The sequence below is a fragment of the Helianthus annuus genome, chromosome 1 (assembly GCF_002127325.2).
Source record: "Helianthus annuus cultivar XRQ/B chromosome 1, HanXRQr2.0-SUNRISE, whole genome shotgun sequence".
Taxonomy (NCBI): Eukaryota; Viridiplantae; Streptophyta; class Magnoliopsida; order Asterales; family Asteraceae; genus Helianthus; species Helianthus annuus.
Genome location: NC_035433.2, coordinates 129,459,791 through 129,481,300, shown reverse-complemented (window position 1 = coordinate 129,481,300; position 21,510 = coordinate 129,459,791). Strand labels below are relative to the sequence as shown.

At 37.8% G+C, this 21,510-nt stretch overlaps 3 protein-coding genes across 3 annotated transcripts; 2 read left to right on the top strand and 1 right to left on the bottom strand.

The window, feature by feature from the left end:
* Positions 1-3,236: 3,236 nt before the first annotated feature.
* Positions 3,237-11,460, top strand: LOC118479894 (hexokinase-1-like). The gene is made up of 2 exons (XM_035974760.1): positions 3,237-3,436; positions 11,182-11,460. The coding sequence occupies exons 1-2, from the start codon at positions 3,350-3,352 to the stop codon at positions 11,368-11,370; spliced, it is 276 nt and encodes a 91-aa protein (XP_035830653.1). The 5' UTR covers positions 3,237-3,349; the 3' UTR covers positions 11,371-11,460.
* Positions 11,461-17,903: 6,443 nt separating this feature from the next.
* LOC110877770 (dirigent protein 16-like) lies at positions 17,904-18,835 on the top strand. The gene has a single exon (XM_022125973.2). The coding sequence runs from the start codon at positions 17,957-17,959 to the stop codon at positions 18,716-18,718; it is 762 nt and encodes a 253-aa protein (XP_021981665.1). The 5' UTR covers positions 17,904-17,956; the 3' UTR covers positions 18,719-18,835.
* LOC110877763 (hydroxyethylthiazole kinase) lies at positions 18,785-20,949 on the bottom strand. Its single transcript, XM_022125961.2, has 2 exons — positions 20,409-20,949; positions 18,785-19,368 (listed from the first exon to the last, which is right to left on the bottom strand). The coding sequence occupies exons 1-2, from the start codon at positions 20,844-20,846 to the stop codon at positions 18,976-18,978; spliced, it is 831 nt and encodes a 276-aa protein (XP_021981653.1). The 5' UTR covers positions 20,847-20,949; the 3' UTR covers positions 18,785-18,975.
* Between the last annotated feature and the right edge of the window lie 561 nt (positions 20,950-21,510).

Below are 21,510 nucleotides of genomic sequence, written 5' to 3'. Positions count from 1 at the left end.
CAAAATAAAAATAATTCAAAAATTAACAATACTACACCCGTTGTGACCGTTCCCGTCCCAAAGGCTAAGGAGAAGGGTGTGGAGGTTAATACCGCCCCTTATCCCGAAGCTTTGTTGGGACCATCTAAGAAAGTGGTAAATAAACGAGGCCCACAACAAGAAGAGATGTGGGAAATTTTTAAACAAGTTAAAATCAATTTGCCACTCTTAGATGCAATTAAACAAGTACCTTCATATGCAAAATACTTGAAAGATTTATGCACCCAGAAACAGACTCACAAGTTTCCTAAGAAACTTGATTTAACCGAAAATGTGAGTTTGATTCTTTCGGGTGCACTTCCACCAAAACTTCAAGATCCGGGGGCGCCCATTATTTCAATACAAGTTGGTGAATTTAAAATGACCCGGGCACTTTTGGATCTTGGGGCAAGTGTGAGTATCTTGCCGGGTAGTTTATATGACCAATATGATTTTGGCCCACTTCAAGTGTCGAACACCACCGTGGTGTTAGCCGACTTAACCCCTAAACTACCTCGTGGGATAGTCACGGATGTAATAGTCAAGGTCGAGGACTTTTACTATCCGGTGGACTTTCTTGTATTAGATTATGTCTCTTTGGACCGGACCAAGCAACCAACGGTGATCCTCGGTCGACCATTTTTGGCAACATCGAATGCCCAAATTAATTGCAAATCGGGCACGGTCGACATGACTTTTGGTAACCGTCGGTTGCGGTTAAATGTCTTTTTGGGATTGACGGATCCTCTAGTCGGCGATGAATGCTATATGGCGGACATCGTTGACGAGTGTATACCTCTATGCGACATTAGTGTCGAGGAGGAAAACACAATAGAGGAATGTTTCATGTTTGACAGGTTACAAGGAGAGACGAATCGGAGCATGGATGAGGAAGTGAAAGAGTTGGAGGTTATGGCGGCAAGGGAAGGAAGACCCACTTGGACACATCAAGTGGAAAGTCTTCCGGAGAGCATTGACACAAAGCTGAAGCCGTCATTGGAAGAGCCTCCGGAGCTAGAGTTGAAGGTGCTACCCAAGCATCTTAAGTATGCTTATGTGGGTGAAGGTAGCACGCTCCCGGTTATCATTGCATCCAACTTGACCGGAGAGCAAGAAGAAAAGTTGATGAAAGTATTGGTTACCCATAGAGCCGCTATCGGGTGGACCATTGCGGATTTGAAGGGAATTAATCCCTCGGTAGTGATGCACAAGATCATCACGGAAGATGGTATGAGTCCTTCTCGTGACACACAACGGAGACTAAATCCGAACATGAGGGAAGTGGTCAAGAAGGAGGTATTGAAGTGGCTAGATGCGGGTATCATATACCCTATCTCGGATAGCCAATGGGTGAGCCCAACGCAAACAGTTCCTAAGAAGGTGGGTATTCAAGTCGTCACAAATGACGCAGGTGAAGAGGTCGCCACTCGGCCGGTAACCGGGTGGGGTATTTGTATTGATTTAAATGTTGCAACTTCCAAATATCATTTCCCTTTGCCATTTATTGACCAAATTGTTGAGAAATTGGCCGGACAAAAATTTTATTGTTTTCTAGATGGTTATTCAGGATACAGCCAAATTGCTATACATCCGGAAGACCAAGCAAAGACTACCTTTACTTGTCCATACGGTACCTTCGCATTTAGGCGAATGCCCTTGGACTTTGTAATGCCCCCGCCACCTTCCAAAGGTGTATGATGAGTATCTTTTCAGATATGGTGGGGGAGTCTTTGGAAATCTTCATGGATGATTTCTCAATATTTGGGTCATCATTTGATACATGCCTTGACCAACTTGAAAAAGTTTTAAAAAGATGTGTTGAGAAAAATCTAGTTTTGAGTTGGGAAAAAAGCCATTTTATGGTTCAAGAAGGGATTGTGTTGGGGCATGTTGTCTCGAGTCGTGGGATTGAGGTGGATAGAGCAAAAGTGCAAGTCATATCTACTTTGCCTTATCCCACAAGTGTTAAGGGTATTCGGTCGTTCTTAGGACACGCGGGGTTTTATAGGAGGTTTATAAAAAGTTTTAGTGATATAACGAAACCCCTATGTAATCTCTTGCTAAAAGATAAGACATTTGATTTTGATAAGAATTGCCAAAATGCCTTTAACATTTTGAAGAAAAAGTTGGTTGAGGCCCCAATCTTGCAATCACCGAATTGGTCTTTACCATTCGAAATTATGTGTGATGCAAGTGATTATGCGGTGGGGGCTGTGTTAGGTCAAAGGGTGGACAAGAAACCGGTTGCCATTTACTACACAAGTAAGACTCTTTCGGATGCACAATTAAATTATACGACACGGGTAGGTAAGTATAAATCATACCTTAAGTGTATCCCAGGCCATATGATTACATCTGATTTATTGAGTTTAAGTGGACAACAATACCGATAATTATTATTATTAAACTGCTAACTAATTGAACAACACGTGTGTTTTGGCATGACCGTACGCTGATATGATTCTCTTACCCTCGAAATTGGCAAAAAGATTGTCTGTATATATATTTATTTATTGTTTTCCGTCTTTACATTTGAAAAATGAAAAATATCAAAAAGATTTTAGGTGTGTTTTAATATAAACTTCATAAAATCCAAAAAGATTTTTTCGATATCTTATTTTTTAGAGTAAAATTACAAGTTTTGTCCTTTATCTTTACATCAAATTTCAGGCGCTGTCCTTTAGGCAAAAAGTTGACAGGCGGTGTCCTTTACGTTTCAAAATCTTGCAAGTTTTGTCCTTTAGGCCAAACCAGGTTAGAAATCTCAGTTAAAATACCTCATGTGCAAGGCACATGAGGGTAAAATGGTCATTTTCCTCTCACCCCTTTCAATACCAACCCCTGAATTCAGATTCTAACATACTCGCTATCCCTCATCTTTCTAGTTAGGGTTTTTACCACAAATCAAAGGCGATCAGTTTCTTTCCGTTGTTTCAATCGTTCGTTTTTGGATCTTTTGATCTTAGTTTCTTTCTGTTGTTTTATCGATCTCGTAGTTTTGCTATTTCAATTGTTCGTTTTAGATCCTTCATCTCAGTTTCTGTTGTTTCCGTCTCTTCGTTTTTAGATTTTTAATCTAAGTTTTGTTAATCAATCGTTCGTTTTTTGTTGAATCGTTCGTTTTTAGATCGTTTTTTCGTTGGATCGTTCGTTGTTAGATCATTTTATTACTAAATTGTTCGTTTTCAGATCGATTTTCGTTGAATCATTCGTTTTACATCTCTCATCACAAGACAATTATTATTATCATATCTGAATTTTGTCGTTTCAATCGTTCGTTTTTTTATCGTTTTTATTACTTCAATTGTTGGTGTTTAGATCATTGATTGTGATGGGGAAGGTGACGGTTGCAGTGGCGGTGATCGGAGGCGCAGCGACGTGTGCTACAGCGGCGTTGGTTGTGCGACACCGGATGCAGATATTGTTAGTGCATCACGTCTATTGACTTTGTCTTGTATCATGTAATAGGATAGGATAGGATTTCCAGTGCACGAGGTTCGAGAATCGAAGTTTAGAGTTTAAGATGTTGATTCCGCTCGAAATGGACCAAGACCATTTGGAGTGAAATCAGAATCTCCTGATTTCGCCCGAAATGACTTAGGTTCATTTGGAGTGAAATCAGAAAGTTCTGATTTCGCCCGAAAGTGTCCCTTGGTCATTTGGAGCGAAATTAACCCACCTATATATAGTGCACTTGTGTTTTCATTTGGTACGCGCGACTTCCGGATCTGTAACGAAGTGCTGCCAAAATCTGTTCAGGTTGTAAATAGTGTTAAAAGCAATATAAGTGACAGATATTATAGTATCAAGTTGTTTCCACGTTCGTTTCACTGATTCCGCCTTTGATACGGATATAAAGCTCTTCTGAACGACTCAGTCGGGTCATACAACGATCTTACAAGTGGTATCAGAGCACAGGAAGAAGAGTTTAGCTTGATATCATCTTTATTCTGACTTCTACACCTTCTTTTTCAATCTGGACAAGTTCCTACGGTCAAAATGGAATGAAAATTTCACCGAACGTGTATAATAGTGTAATAACAAAGCCTTGAAAGTTTGAGACCAAAATACGGACTAAAAATGACAAAAATTGGACAGAAACCTGATTTCGCTCGAACGAACATGTTTAAATTTCGCTCCAAAATGCAATTATCTGATTTCGCTCCAAAGGATTGACATCTGATTCCGCTCAAGAATTAATCTGATTTCGCTCCTAAACATCAAATTCTAATTTCACTCGTAAATCAAATCCTGATTTCGCTCCAAGTAGCAAAGTCTGATTTCGCTCCAAGTTGCAAAAGACTAATTTCGCTCCAAAAGTGATCTTGCTTGAATTTCTAATTTCGCTCCAAAAGTGAAATTTCATGTCGAGATCATTTCACGTAACCGAGTGTCAGTCTGTTTCAGTTTATTTGATATTGTCTATACTGATTGTGTTTGTTTGATTGTCTGTTCAGGTTATTTGCAATTTACATCATGGCTGAGGAATTCTACAACACGTTTTTCAACGCGTTCACATCCGAATCGTCCGAGATTGCAAATGTTACACCAAAGACCATCACAAAAGCTATCAATGAGAACATCAAGCATGATAACTTTTACGGAACACACTCAAAGCCACCAACTCTGGAGAGCATAGAGGATTATACATGGTGGAAAGAACGTTTTCTTAACTGGGCGAAAGCGTATGCTCATGAAAGCTGGTTTTGTTTAGAGTTTGGATACGTACGACCAAAAGATGATAAAGGCGAAGAACTACCTTTCAAGAGATTTTCCAGAGAAGATAAATCTGAATTTGCCGCCGAACAGAGAATGGTTGCTTTGATTCAGACGGCAATCAGAAATTATATCTTTGCGTTGCTGAATCATGATGGGTCATCTAAATCGGTTTGGGAAGCTTTACGTGTTAAGGCAGAGGGGGGTAAACAGATAAAAAAGAACAAAATTGCTTTACTTAAAAAAGAATTTGATCTGTTTGATAGCCTAAAAGGAGAGACAGTGAGACAAATGATTGAGTTTTGTCATCTCAAAATTGAACTTGAACGTTTTAAAATTGTAAAAACAAGAGAAGAAATTATCGACAAAGTGATTGAAGCGTTACCACAAGCTGATCAGTGGCAAACGTTTGTTTTTATTTTGGAAAATGATGCTTTATATGACACAATTTCTCTTGATGCATTGTTTGAAAAGATTGAGAGTCATGATCTGGAGCTACAAAAGCAAAGCAAGATGACTGGTTCTTCACATCAACAGAATGTTGGCTTGTCCTACAAAGGCAGTGTACCTTCAGAGAAAGGCGTTGGTTCACCAAAAACAGCATTCAGTGGTGAGAAGATGAAAGAACCACAAAAAACGTCAACAAGTCATCATTCTGGATATCACTCATCTTCAAAGTCAAATTCTGATGAAGCTGAAGAGATATTGTGCAACATTGCTCTCAAACTGAAGAATTCTCCTGCAATGAGCATTAATGCAGCTAAGCAGCAAATGAGTTTCCTAGCATCTGTTCTGGAATCATATGAAGGTCTTGTAGCTGGCAAAATTGGAAACTCCGAATTAACCAAAGAAGACTACGACCAGATTGATCCGGAAGAGATGGAACTCATTGACATTCGTTGGTGTTTAGCGAGTTGTATCCGAAGAGCGCAGAGGTATATGGAAATTACTGGGAAACAATCTTTTGGAGGAGCGTCAACGAAGCTTGGATTCGACAAATCCAAAGTGACCTACTTCAGATGCAAGCAAAAGGGTCATTTAAAAAGAGAATGCAGAAACTCTGAAGTTGCTGAAGGAAATGAACGTCCTTTTAACGATGACTATTATCAAAAGGCGATCTACCACTGAAGCAGAGAAGAGCCAAAGTTGATTGAAGATAAACCAAGAGAAAAATCAAGAGCTTATGCTGTAATTCACGATAATGAAGGTTTTGATTGGTCCGAAATTTGTCCAGAAGAAGATCGCTTGGAGAATGTTCGAAAAACAGCTCATGGGAGAGCTATGACAGAGGAAAGAAAGTTTGTTTTTGTTGCTGAAATTAAAGAGGAAAACAAAGACAAAGATACAGTTAAAATCAAAGAAGAAAATGTTGTTGTTGAAATCAAAGAGAAAACTCGAGAAGAGATTTTGAGTGAGAAGACTCACAGAGAAAGAAACGTGGTTTACAACAGAATGGATGACATGCAGGAAGAATATGAGAATGCTGTCAGCAGCAGAAGATGGGATAAGAAGATAGAGTGTTATTACAACAGAGAAGGAGAACCGGTTGTTCCAAAGAAAGACATAATCTTTGATGATGTTCTTCTCGTAGTTCCGTTGAGAGCCGAATACTATAGAAATGTGATGAAAGATGACACATATGTTAAAAGGCTTGAAAAAGAGATCAGATATGCCATGTTATCATGTCTAAGAAAAAGGGATGAAGAGAGAATGAAGAAGAGTGTTGAAGAGATGGTGAACAATCTGAAGAAGATTGCTGAAGAGGTTAAAGCAGAAGCTGTTGAAGTTGAGGCTGTGAAGGAAATCAAAAATGTTGAAATTGTGAAAGAAGCTGTTACTGAAGAACAGCAGATTGAAAAAGAGGTGAAGAAAGAAGAAAAAGATGAAAAGAATGAGAATTTGGAAGTTGGTGATGTTGGTGATGAAGTCAGTGTTGAAAAGAAGCAAGATGATGTTGATCAGAAGCAAACTGAGGCAACTGCATCAAACACCGAAGTGCCAATCACTGAGGTAAATTCTGATTCTAAAAACTTGAAACTGATTGATCAATGCAAGAAATGCATGGAACCATGCAGAGCTTGTACTGAAAAAGATGAGCAATTCAAAACAAGAAATCTTGAATTCACAAAGATTGAAAACATTTTCAAAGAAAAATGCAAAGAGATGCTAGAAAAAGAAAATTTTTTTAAAGAAAATGATGAAAAACTTTCAGAAAAATGTAACAAATTAGAAAAAGAAAATGAAGTTTTGAAAGAAAATGTTTTGAAAATGACAAATGAATGTGAACAAAAAGAAATTGCTTGTCAAGAAATGAAGAAAGAATATGACTCAATGAAATTAGCATACCATATTACGAAAGAGTCATATGAAAAAGTGAAAGACGAAATGAAATATGCTCAATCAAGAATGAATTATCTTTCTGAAACAACTAAAGAACTTAAACGAATGTATTCAATAAAACAAGATGTTGTTAACTCCTATATTGAGGATGTTGCTAAGCTAAAGCGACAGATTGCTGATCTAGAACAGGATAACAACAAGTTAAAAAGTTATCACGTGTCGTCATATGTGCTTGAACGAGTTTTCAATATAAAACCGGGTGATGGCGAGTCTGAGCAGAACAAGAAAGGCATTGGCTCAGAGTTTCATCAAGTTCCACCACCGGAAAAGTTTATATTTTATGATGAGGAAAAGGTCGAAAAAGCTTTCAACATGGTAGACCAATTGCCAGACAACATTGACATAACCTATTCCAAATCTGATGATTCTCATGATTCAGAGGTGGTAGGTAAAGTCGTTGAAAGTGTGTTGAAAGAAGAGTCGGTTAATACAGGTAAATCTGAATCACAGGATGAAAATGAAGGAAATCTTCATGATGGTTATCTGAAAAACACAAAATCCGAGAAAAATTTGAATGATGATTCAAAAGGATTGGTGTATACCATGATTGGATCGGACAAATTGTTCTTAGATGTTGTATTCCCGATTCAGAATGTGATTTCAGAAAAGGTTGACAAAGTTTTCAAAATGGTTGAGATTGAGAAGTCTAAGATTTCAAAGTTTATTGGTAAGAGTCGTAAAGGTTCGTATAACAAACCTGGTTTCAAGAAGAAAAATATGAAGGTTGGGTTGGGTTATTGGAAGAAACAGAATCGAAACAAAAATGAAACGCCAAATTATCAGGCAAAAATGAGTTTTGTTCAAGGAGACAATTTAGCAAAAGAGAAAGAACTTAAAATTGGACGACAGTCTAATGAAGAGTTTGAGGCACAAAAGAAAAAGCAACAACCACAGGTTAAAGATGTGTCCATGAGAACATATTTCAAATGCGATCAAAAAGGACGTCTTGCACGCAAGTGTCCAAATCTAAAACATGTGGATGTTGACAAAAAGAAGTTTGATGCTGAGAAACAAAAATCTGAGAATGTGAGACAAAGGTCAACCAGATTTGATTCGAAACAAACTTGGAGGTACAATACAAACAAGTTTGCTTCAAATCAAAATTGGAAATCAAACCAGAACAGGTTTGATTCAAGACAAACCTCGAATTCTCACACACCCAGATTCAGAACAACACAAAATTGGAAAACATCAGTTGATATGACAAAACCTCAAGAGTTTTGGAAACCAAAAGTTGTTGTTCAAAATCAAAGTGTTCAAAAAAATTCACATTTTTACAAACGTGGTACTCCTAAAGGTCAAACATGGAGTGTAAAGAAACAGGTGATTCTTGAAAAAGATGAAAAAGTTGAAGTAAAAGTTGAAAAGATCTTTGTGAAAGATGACAAAGAATTTCCAGCATTGAATGAATATTGTGTTGAAATGCTTAAGGTTCAACAGACCTGGGCAAAATTGTTCAAGTAATTGATTTAGTTGAATGTGCAGGTGCTCAATAAAAACAAAGATTGTGAGATTGGAGGTTGGAGCAGCCTGGCACTACAAGAGGAGGAGGTTGCTGCTGAACCCTGGTTTGCTTGAACAGGGAGTTTATTTGTTTTTCTGTACATAAATAAACAATATTTTCAAAACCCTAAAAATTTGAAAAAAAAATATATATATAATAAAATATGTTTTAGTTTGTTAAATTTTGAAAAACCAAAAATATGTTTGTTTTTAATTTTTGTCAAAAATAGAAAATTACAAAAATATATGTTGATTGAATACGCCAAAACCCTCACGGCTGAACAAACATGATTACTTTCACCAGATTGAAAAACGGTTTTCAAACTGTAAAAATCAATGTGTTGTAAATCATGGGGGTGATTACTGCTTTTAGTGTAATTGAGTGCACAGTTAGCAGAACATGGATGGCGAGACAAAGCTATCAGCATCGTGTTGTCAAATTTTTTTTAATGGTTTTGCATTTTAGGGGGAGAAAAATTGTCATCAGAAAATCAAAAAACATTAGAAAATTTTAAAAAGCCAAAAACATGATAAAATTCAAAAATTTGAGTTTTGCGTAAAAAGAGGAAATGATAGTACATCAGTAGACAGTTACAGTATGCTAAAGAAATGTAATGATTAAATATCGTTAAACAGTCTCACTGATGATATGCCGATAGGTTTTTATACATTTAGTAAACTTTTTCGGGATATAAACCTAAATTCAAACTTGCTTATTTCGTGGGGAACACTACTTGGATATATAGGTAACCCCTGAAATCTCGTTTGAAAGGTCCTTCTTTCTGAAATACTAGGTCTTTATACTCAGTGATATCTGGGGTATTATTCCGGGACTTCTGCTGAATGGAAGTTCTGATCTAGTCCCCAAATAATACTTTCTGCATTGCTTGAAAAAAGCATCGCCCTCAGCATAAAAAACGATGAAACATTGCAAAATGATAATCGTGTGCTGTTGTAAAAAAGATCCTCTAAAGGGGACACACCAAAAGTCGAAGCCGTCATCTCTCTGCGTATACGGAAGTATCGACCTGAGCTCTCACGGCCCTCGCATTTAACCCCTTACAGATATCATCTGTGGTATATTCACCTGTAAGATTGAATATTGGGATTCTGGATACGGGAGTATATTCAAGAGGTGGGACACATGAATAAGTTTAAGTCTTAAAACATCTAATTCGTATCCTGAATCAGTTGAAATTTGTGTGAAAATTTAAGTGGACCAGTATATCGACAATCTAAGTGAATTGTTTAATTCTTAATGTGTAACTAAGCTCAACGGTACTTGTGACTTGTCAAAAACTGATACGATCCTCTGACGCATACTCAAACAAAAATATTGTCTGTAAATATGTTTGTACGTATTTCTTTACTGCTTTATATTTTCAGAAAATACAAAAAGATTTTTGATTCTGCTTTATTTTCGACAACCGATGTCTGAAATGCTGAGTTTCAAAATCTAAGTAAGCTGATTGTGTTTCTGAAAATAAAACAAGTTCATTAATTTGATACTTGTATTAAAGTCAAAAAAATTTCAAAAACAGTTTGTGATATCTCCAAGGTCATTAATTTGGACTTGGATGATTAACTGTGAGGTATTTGGATGCTTATATTGTTAAAGAGTCAGTTTCCGATCTTGTTCGTTGAAACTGCAAATCCTCTGTAGTTTGATGATAGGGGGAGTGATTAAATGGTTTAAATTGTCAGAATACGGTTTCTGGAAGTTTAAAATATTGTTACTTATAACTGTATGAGTGTTGCAGATAGTCCAGACTACGATCCCGAGAGCAGAGACTAAGGGGAGTCTGAAGACAAGCTTGAAGCAAGGGGGAGCTTGTGGATGAAAAGCTAGGTATCGATCCCAAAGCACGGAAGTTTGACGAAAGGGGGAGCCTAAAGAAGATGATAAAGCAAGAGCCAGGAAAAGATCCTGAATATGCTGAAAAAAAAAGATGAAGATTGATGAATGCTTACAATGTTACAATCTAAATGAGAACGCAGAATGATCAAGACTGAAGATGTGTCATGTTAACGATTAGATACTAAAGACTTCGTCAATATCCGAGGGGGAGTCTGTTAGTGCATCACGTCTATTGACTTTGTCTTGTATCATGTAATAGGATAGGATTTCCAGTGCACGAGGTTCGAGAATCGAAGCTTAGAGTTTAAGATGTGATTCCGCTCGAAATGGACCAAGACCATTTGGAGCGAAATCAGAATCTCCTGATTTCGCCCGAAATGACTTAGGTTCATTTGGAGCGAAATCAGAAAGTTCTGATTTCGCCCGAAAGTGTCCCTTGGTCATTTGGAGCGAAATTAACCCACCTATATATAGTGCACTTGTGTTTTCATTTGGTACGCGCGACTTCCGGATCTGTAACGAAGTGCTGCCAAAATCTGTTCAGGTTGTAAACAGTGTTAAAAGCAATATGAGTGACAGATATTATAGTATCAAGCTGTTTCCACGTCCGTTTCACTGATTCCGCCTTTGATACGAATATAAAGCTCTTCTGAACGACTCAGTCGGGTCATACAACGATCTTACAGATATCAAAACAATGTGTGAAATCCGCTGATATTCTCAAGGAATTGGAGGAAAAATGCGCGACTCCTACATCGAAACTGAGGCAGATTGCTGATGCTATGACGGCTGAGATGCACGCTGGACTTGCTTCTGAAGGTGGTAGTAAGCTTAAGATGCGTGTCAGCTACGTTGATAATCTTCCCACAGGGTAATTGATTGGTTTTTGTGGAGATTTTTTTGAAATTTGGTTATTTTGTGGTGATTTAAAGCCTTTTGATTATGAATTATGATTTTGTTTGTGATTAGTGGTGAAATCTGATTGATTTCGCTATAATGTGTGAATTATGTTTCTTTGTTTTGCTGGATCTAGGGCTCCGAGCGGGTTGGTGTGGGATATAAAGAGGGAATTGAAAGGGGTGAGAGGAAATGACCATTTTACCCTCATGTGCCTTGCACATGAGGTATTTTAACTGAGATTTCTAACCTGGTTTGGTCTAAAGGACAAAACTTGCAAGATTTTGAAACGTAAAGGACACCGCCTGTCAACTTTTTGCCTAAAGGAGAGCGCCTGAAATTTGATGTAAAGATAAAGGACAAAACTTGTAATTTACTCTATTTTTTATGGACCGATGTTAGCACTCGAAGCTATCCCACCTAAAATCTGATTGAAAGCCATAAAACAATCGCATCGATCTTCATAATGGTCGAATGACAAGTTTTGAGAGTTAGAGGAATAAAACTGAACAATTTTAAAACTTTCAAAGTGTTGTCAGTTGGTAGTTGAATAAGAGTTGGTCTCATGTGTGTTGTCTGTTAATATTGTTTGAAATCAATTTTTAGTGAAGTCTTGAGTTGAAGATTCTCAAAGATTGGTTAATGACCTGGCCTTTATTCTCATTACGCGTTTAGCTTTGTTATGTGTACAAATGTGGCATCCAATCAAGCTAAAGGAAAAGAGAACATGTCAGATGCGTAACTTTCTTAAAATCCTTGTGTCCCCGGCAACGGCGCCAAAAACTTGATGCGTGTCAGTGTGTATATATTTTAGGTGTATATTTTAAGCTCTTTGTACACTTTTTAGCCAAGTTTTAAATTTATAAACACGATATTCACTAACACTAAACACACATATGGGCAAGTGCACCCATCATGGACGTAGTATAGTGTTGGTAAGATACCGAGGTCGTCCAAGGACACAAGAACTTTTAGTACCGGTTTATCCTCAACGTCTAATCAAATCAAAATGTTAGAAAAAGGTTTTTAAACTAGAAAAATAAAACTAACTAAAATGCTGAAAATAAAAATAAAAATCAAAACAGATAGACAAGATGAATCACTTGGATCCGACTCGTGTGTAGTGTAACCTTTGATTATTTTCGCACTTTTGCACTTGTTTAAGAGATTATCTTAGTTATTGTAGTAGGTCCCTCTTTTGAAGGCGACGTTACCCTCAACCCAGTAGTTTGAGTCAGCAAGGATACAATCCTAAAGGGTCGGATTATTGAAAGATAATTAATTAAGTTATTAATGCATAATGTGGTAGGCCCCTCTTTTGAAGGCGACGTTACCCTCGGCTAAGTAGTCTGAGTCAGCAAGGATACAGTCCTAAGTAACAGGGTTAAAGTTTTAATAGTAGTTTAACTTATGAGGGGATCAAAGAGTTTGGACCCCCGCCATCCAATACCGGTGGGTATTGAAGGAGGTCCTACTAAATTTGACCCAGATCCTTTGCAGGATCTATACACTGAACAATGACAAGACTCTTACCAAACCGTTCCCTCAACCCCCGACCAGGTAGCCAACATACCTCCATATAGACCGTGGAGATATGAATGGTGAAAATCTTTTATTTTATGTAGACAGTAAAATAATGCCAAGACACCACAGACAAACGATAAGGAAGAATCACCTTCAACATAAGAAACTAGTAATTAAAGTCATTAATACAAAATCAATTAAAAAGTGCAAAAGATTAAAAATAAAAAGTATTACACTAAACACTTGTCTTCACCAAGTGATGTAAGAGACTTAGGCAAACATGGCCTTTGATTGTCAAGAACTCTTACGATCAATCTTGGATCCCGAGACGACTCACACACTCTATGATGGACAATGGATGGTGGTGGTGGATGATGGTGTTGTGATGGTGGTGGGTGAAGTGTGAGAGAGGTGGTGTGCCAAGGGATGAGTTGCAAGAGCTCCAAGCACTCCTATTTATAGGCTGAACAGAAGCTCGGGCACGGCCCCGTGTCCGCTGGACACGGCCCCGTGTCCATCCTCCTCTCTTTCTTCATTAAATGCAGTTTGTCTGCATTAGTTGACCACGCCCCCGTGTCCGCTGAGCACGACCCCGTGTGCAGAAGCATCTTTGTACTATCAAGATTTGCCTGAATTTCGCGAATCTTATAGTTGACCACGGCCCCATGTCCGCTGAGCACGGCCCTGTGGTGGGCGATGGAAGCTTCTACAACTTTGTCTTTTTTGCTGACACTTGGGCACGCCCCCGTGCTCACTGAGCACGGGGCGTGTTCAGTCTTCTGTCTTCTTGTTTTGCTTGGGAAGATGCTGTCGGGAGGTCCGGCATGCCACGTTTGTTCCTTTTCTTGTATTTATGTTAGATTTTGCTGTCTTTTTGCTTCTTTTGTTTATTTGAGCTCATTTAATCCTGAAAATACAAAAGGAAGACAAAAGCACACTTTTTCTAACATTAGTACTAAAAAAGGGTTAGTTTTATGCCACAGTTGATGTAATTTATATGTTGCATTTTGTGCACATCAATGTGTTGTGAGTGGATGAACACCGGTAGGTAAGTATAAATCATACCTTAAGTGTATCCCCAGGCCATATGATTACATCTGATTTATTGAGTTTAAGTGGACAACAATACTGATAATTATTATCAAAATGCTAACTAATTGAACAACAAGTGTGTTTTGGCATGATCGTACACTTATATGATTCTCTTACCCTCGAAATTGGCAAAAAGATTGTCTATATATATTTATTTATTGTTTTCCGTCTTTACATTTGAAAAATGAAAAATATCAAAAAGATTTTAGGTGTGTTTTAATATAAACTTTATAAAATCCAAAAAGATTTTTCCTATATCTTATTTTTTATGGACTAATGTTAGAACTCGAAACTATCCCACCTAAAACCTGATTGAAAGTCGGAAAAAAATCGCATCTTCATAATGGTCGAATGACAAGTTTTGAGAGTTAAAGGACTAAAACTGAACAATTTTAAAACTTTCAAAGTGTTGTCGGTTGGTAGTTGAATAAGAGTTGGTCTCATGTGTGTTGTCTGTTAATATTGTTTGAAATCAATTCTTAGTGAAGTCTTCAGTTCAAGATTCTCAAAGGTTTGTTAATGACCTAGCCTTTGTTCTCATTACGCGTTTAGCTTTGTTATGTGGGCAAATGTGGTATCCAATCAAGCTAAAGGCAAAGAGAACATGTCGGATGATCAGTGGCGGGCTTAATGTATCCCGAGCCGTAGCACGGGCTACGGCTCAACTTTTTATCAGCAGTGTAAACTTTTTTTTTCGGTTTTTATACCAAGGATAACTCTGAACAACTACGAGGACACCTCTAAAAAAAGTCTGTAAGCCCTTCCAATTGCCCAATATATTAGCCCAAATTAATTGAAGATTGTAAATAATAAGCCCAATTGCCCAATATATGTTAGCCCAAAATAATAAAATAAGCCCTGAAGTTTTAGTGCACGGCAAGGATACCAAACGTCAATCATCTTTCTCAATTCTCATAAAGGACGATTTTTGTAATTTACTTTTTATTTATTGTCGTTTTTTTAATATTGTATGATTGTACGATAAAAAAAATTTTGGGATACCCCTGATTTAATAGGCTAGTTCCGCCACTGCGGATGATAAGCTATGGAAGTGACGACAGGACAAGCATGCGATCAATGGATCAATTTGCAGTTGACCACTCTTCAACATCTCGAGGATCCGAAGGTTTGAAGATCAAAGATTCACAAACTATATTCAAGGGGGAGTTTGTTGATGCACCTCTTGATTGTAACCAATGACGACTTATGAAGATCTGACAGTGTTAAGAACAAACCATCACGAACAACATACAAGGGGGAGTTTATTGACGCATTTTTGTGTATGTCGCTAGTGACGATTCGGTCGTGGCTGATGTCGAATGATATCCTCCATCGTTCAAGTCAAAGTTCGAGATTCAAGTGACAAGAACCGAGATTAAAGTGACAAGAGCATGCTAACACCATGGTTGCATGGGATATCGCTTGGAATGCACTACATGTTACCTTCGTTTGGATTACTACATGCATGACCTTGTTTGGATCCACTACATGATATCACTATAGTTTAAGCATAGTCAAGACGAGAGTGATACTACCATTTGGAAAACATCATTGTCTTTTGGCAATGTCAATGTGTTAGTGTAAATACTTGTTCATTGTCACTTATAATTCACGCTTGAATGAGCACAGTGAGAGGGTGTGTGAGAGAGTTTTGGAGAGCTTATTGTATAAAGCTTGGACCGAAACTCTGTTGAAATCAATACTCGAACGTTAATCGATGATATCTTTGTGTTATTGTTCATGCTCTGACTTGGTTTGTGGTGTAACTTGGATTCCACAATCGTTACACCATTTGAAATAAGAAATCCTTGTGTTCGAGATCCGATTTCAGGACCTACAATCTTTAAACTATAAAATTCAATACATACGCCACATGAACTTGGGTATAACTCAGTTTCTTCACGTATCTAAGACGGATATGACAACATCATACATGGATTTGTTATTTAACATATGAAGTTTAATTAAGCAACGAGCATGAGTAAAATACAACTAATTCAAACATGTATAGAAAGATCATTACACGTCAGTAGTTTTTATCGAAAACGTTGGTCTAAATATATCAAAGTTATTTAGGATCGTAGGATCAACAATTCACAATATATGAGCCAACTACTCATCTCAATGGTTTTATGCAATGTTCTCAACTTATTATCTTCAAAAGATGAGAGCGTTGCACAACACCAATTTAGGTTGAGTGTTCTTATCCTCTTAATGACTTTATATAATTTACAAAGTTAATGACTTAAAAAAATATAAGGTATTGAGAAATATTTTATCATACAATCCGTAAATATTCATCTGGCCCTTGTTAATCAGGGGCGGTTCTTAGAAGGGCTATGGCAGGGCCACGGCCCGGGCAAGTTTTTCGGCCGTAGTGCTAATTTTTCGCATTTCGATCAAATTTTTTTATATATACTATGTTTGGCCCGGGCTTGCCCGGGTTTTTTTTAGTGCCCGTGTCTTTCGGCCCTGGCACGTTCAACGGACAAGATCCGCCACTGTATTTAATGTCTTAGCAACTCCATTAAAAGAAGAGAGAAGAGATAATGTTGATTATTGGCCTAATAAAGTCTTCAAATTACACTTTATCTCATGAGAGTATCATGTTGATTATTGGCCTAACATAGTCTTCAATTACACTCCATGAGAGTATCATTTTGTTTTAAGGATGTAGCTTTCAAGTCATTATGAGGGTTAAACGAGTAAACGACACAACCCTTTAAAAACTAGCACGGGACTAGGTGTAGATCTCGCCCTTTTTTACCACGTGTCATGAATAACTACAACTATGTCGTAACACCAGTCGTATACCCATCTTTTAATAAGTTGATAACGTTACACAACACTACTCATGTTCTCATCTTTTGATAAATTGAAGATGTTGCACAACACCACTCGCCGAGCAGTTGGTTCATGCGTTAAGAAAGACTCGGGAACAACGATCGATCTTGTGATTTTAAAGATCTCTCCAATATGTCTGAATCGTTATTGTTGATATAAAGAATTATGCAAGTATATACTCAATTAACCATTTATTATTAAATAAATTATTATTTGATTCGTACTCCTGGAAATGATCTGTTGTATTAGCTTTAACACAACTCATGTTCTGTATATTGAATTTTATAAGAAGCGAATACGGCTTTTCATTCATCTCCCAACGGTCTTGGATCATGGTTTTGTTACAACCAATACAATATTTGTCTTTTTTAAATTGATTCAAACCGCTAAAACTAACCGGTCTAGTCAACTCAGCCAACAAATTTGGTTTCACATTTCTTAAAACCAGTGTTGTAAGAATCGTCCAGCGCTAGTCGGTCGGTGGGGTACCGACTAGCGATTAATTGGGATTAACAGAGATTAATCGGATTGAGATTTTTATTTGTAATTTTTAGTTATATATATACACACACATATTTTTATATGTAGTTTATAAAGTAGACATGTTTAACCCCTCATTAACCCATTTTTTTAGTAACTGACGTGAATTTATAAGGTTTGGTCGACATTTGGCTGGAATCTGGTCAGAATAGGACCGCCTAGTGATTCATCGGACATTAGCGGTGAACCTCTGATTATTGATTAATCGGCGACTAATCAAAGACTAGCTGGAATTTTTACAGCCATGCTTAAAAACCGTAGTTAGCGATATAACATAATATTATTTTTCTAAGCCAGACCATGCACACCTATGTCTTCCATACCTAATACTCAAAGACCCTACAAAAGCTAATGGCATTCACCCAAAACACAAAGCAGAAACTATATAAAAACTTTCATAACCAAAACACCTACAACAACTCCATCATCTTCTATTCTTCTTCTTCATGAAATCTGCAATATAAATCACCACCACCACCACCACCATGCACACCATAACCATTCAAACAAGCTTCCACCTTCAAATCCTCAAAACCAACATCCAAAACACAAACCCATTTCAAGATGGCAAAGCATTCATCAGCAGCGATAACATTCACGATACTCATTGCAGCTCTTCATCTTGGAATCTTGAATGTATCAGCAACCGACCCGACGCCAGAAGAACCAGGAGTCCACGTATTCGAGCTCTATATGCACGATATCCTTGGTGGAAGCAACCCAACAGCTAGGCCTGTGACCGGGCTGCTAGGAAACATATACAGCGGTCAAGTCCCGTTCGCTAGACGCATAGGTTTCCGTGCACCATCAGGCGGGGTAGCGATTCCTAACGCTAATGGTGCCATCCCGACCGTTAACGCCAATGGTATCCCGCTTGGAACCGGTTTAGTTGGTACACAATTTGCTGGAAATTTGAACCAAAATAATAATCAAAACCAAGTTGCAGCCCAGTTCGGCCCAGACGGACTTGGGCTCGGGTTTGGGACCATTACCGTGATTGATGACTTGTTAACAGCCGACGCGAAGCTGGGTTCGCAGACGCTAGGGAAAGCACAAGGAGTGTATGTGTCCAGCTCAGCAGACGGAAGTACGCAGATGATGACATTCACCGCGATGATGGAAGGCGGTGAATACGGAGATAGTATCAACTTTTTTGGAGTTTACAGGATTGGAAGCACGATGTCTCGCCTGTCGATAACTGGTGGGACCGGAAAGTTCCTTCATGCTTGCGGGTTTGCTGAGGTGCGGTCGCTCATACCGGCTGGTCAGATTGTTGCCGATGGAGTCGAGTCTTTGCTCAGGTTGACCGTGCACCTTACCTACTAACTAAAACGAACCATTTGAGTTTTCGTGTATGTGTTTGTGTTTGTGTGCTTGTTTGAACAAAATATGTCATCTTGTTTGTAATTTTCATTTCATCAATGTCAAAATGATTTAACGAAACATAGCGCGTGAACCTTCCGAGTGTGTTTGGGTATGCGTTTTGAACGTTTTGAATATAATAACCACAATTATGTAATTTCAGGATATGAAATATGAAACAAGAAAACAAAGAACAAAAGGAACTCATTTTGCCAAACCGTTCACGAAAAGCTTGTTATTTTGACACGTTGTAGAACGGTTTCTTGATCTAGCCCATGGAGCGAGTCAATCAAATGCATCCGTAGTGACGCGGGCCCTTTTGCCAAACCCATGCCAATCTCACCCGCCAGACCAAATACAGACAATGCGGATGCTGTGGCTTCAAAGGCGTGTGTCTGGTCAGTTGCAACAAAAGCAGCAATGAGGGCTGTGACTGCGCATCCGGTAGCGGTTATCTTTTGCAACATTGGTACACCGTTGTGTGCACCGATGACGCGTTGACCATCTGTAACAAAGTCAACTGACCCTGAAATTGCAACTATGGATCCACTTGATTTAGCTAAAGATTTTGCTGCTTCCACAGCATCACTAGATTCATGCAAGCTATCAGCACCCTAATCATGCACAAAACGGCATCATAAAAATGATAAAATCAAAAACAAATTCGCTAATATAATAGATCAAAATTCAAGCAGCAATCTGCAAAAACATGAACTGACCCGAACCCGACGGACCAACCCAAAACCTGAACCATTCCGGATGGGTAATGGGACATGTATGTATTAGTTCTAAAACGTTTGTGGATATGGGACGAAGACCTATAAATGAACCGAACGATACGAATAGGGGCACGTTCGTGTTCATTCATTTAACTTTAACCGAACACGAACATATAAACAAACAAATTTTTTTTTTGTTCATGTTCGTTTATTAAGACAATTTACTGATTGAGCATGTTCATTCGTTTAAAACCTAAATGAACGGTTCACAAACGTAAACACACAAACTTATACAAACAAACTTAACAAACATAAACGAAGTAACGAACGCTAATGAACATAATTGAACAAAAATATACGAATATAATGAACATCATGACCAAACATAAACGAACATAAAGTAGTTTTCAAATATAAATTAATGATTAATTACGATAAGTTCTATTGGAAAACCATCTTTCATTACCAGAAAGCCCATTTACTAATTAGTATTTTTTATATAAGTTAGAAACTCCTTTTTATGCTTATATTTATATAAACATAACTACTAATATTTTTTATAACGTTTAATTAAATGAACAAAAAGTTTTGTTCATGTTCGTTCGTTTATTAAATAAATGAACATAAACGAACTTAACAGTCCATGAACGTTCAGTTCGTCTAGAAGCCATATGGGCGGGTGTGGTATTAGGTGATACCCGATAAACAATTTATTTTTATTTTATTATCATTTATAATTAACATTTATAACCATAATTCTTGAATTTTATCATCATCAAACGCCAAACTCTAGATTTTAGACAGAATTATATATCCATAACTGAGGTAAATTAACCCCAATTCAAACTTCAACTCCAAACCCTAATCTAAATCACCATAAATTCAAGAAACCAAAAAAAAAAAAAAAAAAAAAAAAAAAAACAAGACAAACATACCTTAGTAGATCCTAACGAAGCCATAGAAAGAGCAATAATCTCCGACCCATTTCCTCTAACAACAGTAGGCTTAAGTTCAATTAACTCAAGACAAGCCTTAAGCCGGAAACCCGAAGCACCAACAGCGGCCGGATCAAGAACCCACGGTTTACCCAACTGATTAGCCACAGCGGCAGCAGCTTTCATGGCCGGCAACCAGTCAGGGGTGAGTGTACCGACGTTTATAACGACGGCTTGTGTGTGAGGAGTGAATTCTGGTATTTCAAGAATTGAGTGGACCATTGCCGGTGATGCACCGGCGGCTAAGAGTGTGTTGGCCATTATATCCATTGATACGAGGTTTGTGATGCATTGGATGAGGGGTGATTGTTGCCGGAGAGATGATAAACGAGTCCATGATGTTGAACCCCATGTGTTGGTGTCTTCTTGGTCTGCCATATAAGAATCGAATTCTGGTTGTTCTGCTTACGACTTTGCCCCAATTGGGAGCCGTTCGTGACCCCAGTTATATGGGCGTTGATCTTGTTCAATATTTGTTTTTTGAAAATTATTTAGCATGATGTTTGGTGCGTGTTACTTTATTAGTGATGAGTAAATCGATCTCGATACTGGTACTGAATTTATCGAACCGAGTATATTTTTGGTACCGATTCGGTACCGATTTTTAGTATTTTCAATACCAGTTCGGTACCAGTATTTACCTTAAAATACCGGTACCGGTACCGACCCATACCGAACCGGGTATATTCGGTACCGGTACCCACTTTTGGTGATTTTTGTTACCGGTTCTTTCGGTACCGGACAGTACCGAGCTCATCCCTACTTTATGTTAAAGATTCGTGTTTTTGTTTTACGTTTTTTCCTAGTTTTGATCGTAGTTTGATTGCTACTTAGCACGATTATTATTTTGAGTTACTTTTCTCTTAGTCTTGCTCAGTTTGAAAGTTTTTATTGCATGTTGTATATTTTAGTTTTCTTCCATTGTAGTATTAGGGGTTGTCTGAGAACCTTTGCATCATTAAGTATTGAGTCATTAAGAAATCTGATTGAGTAAGAGATTATGAACCAGTAAAAGGACTGATTTGCCTTGGTTTGATTGGTT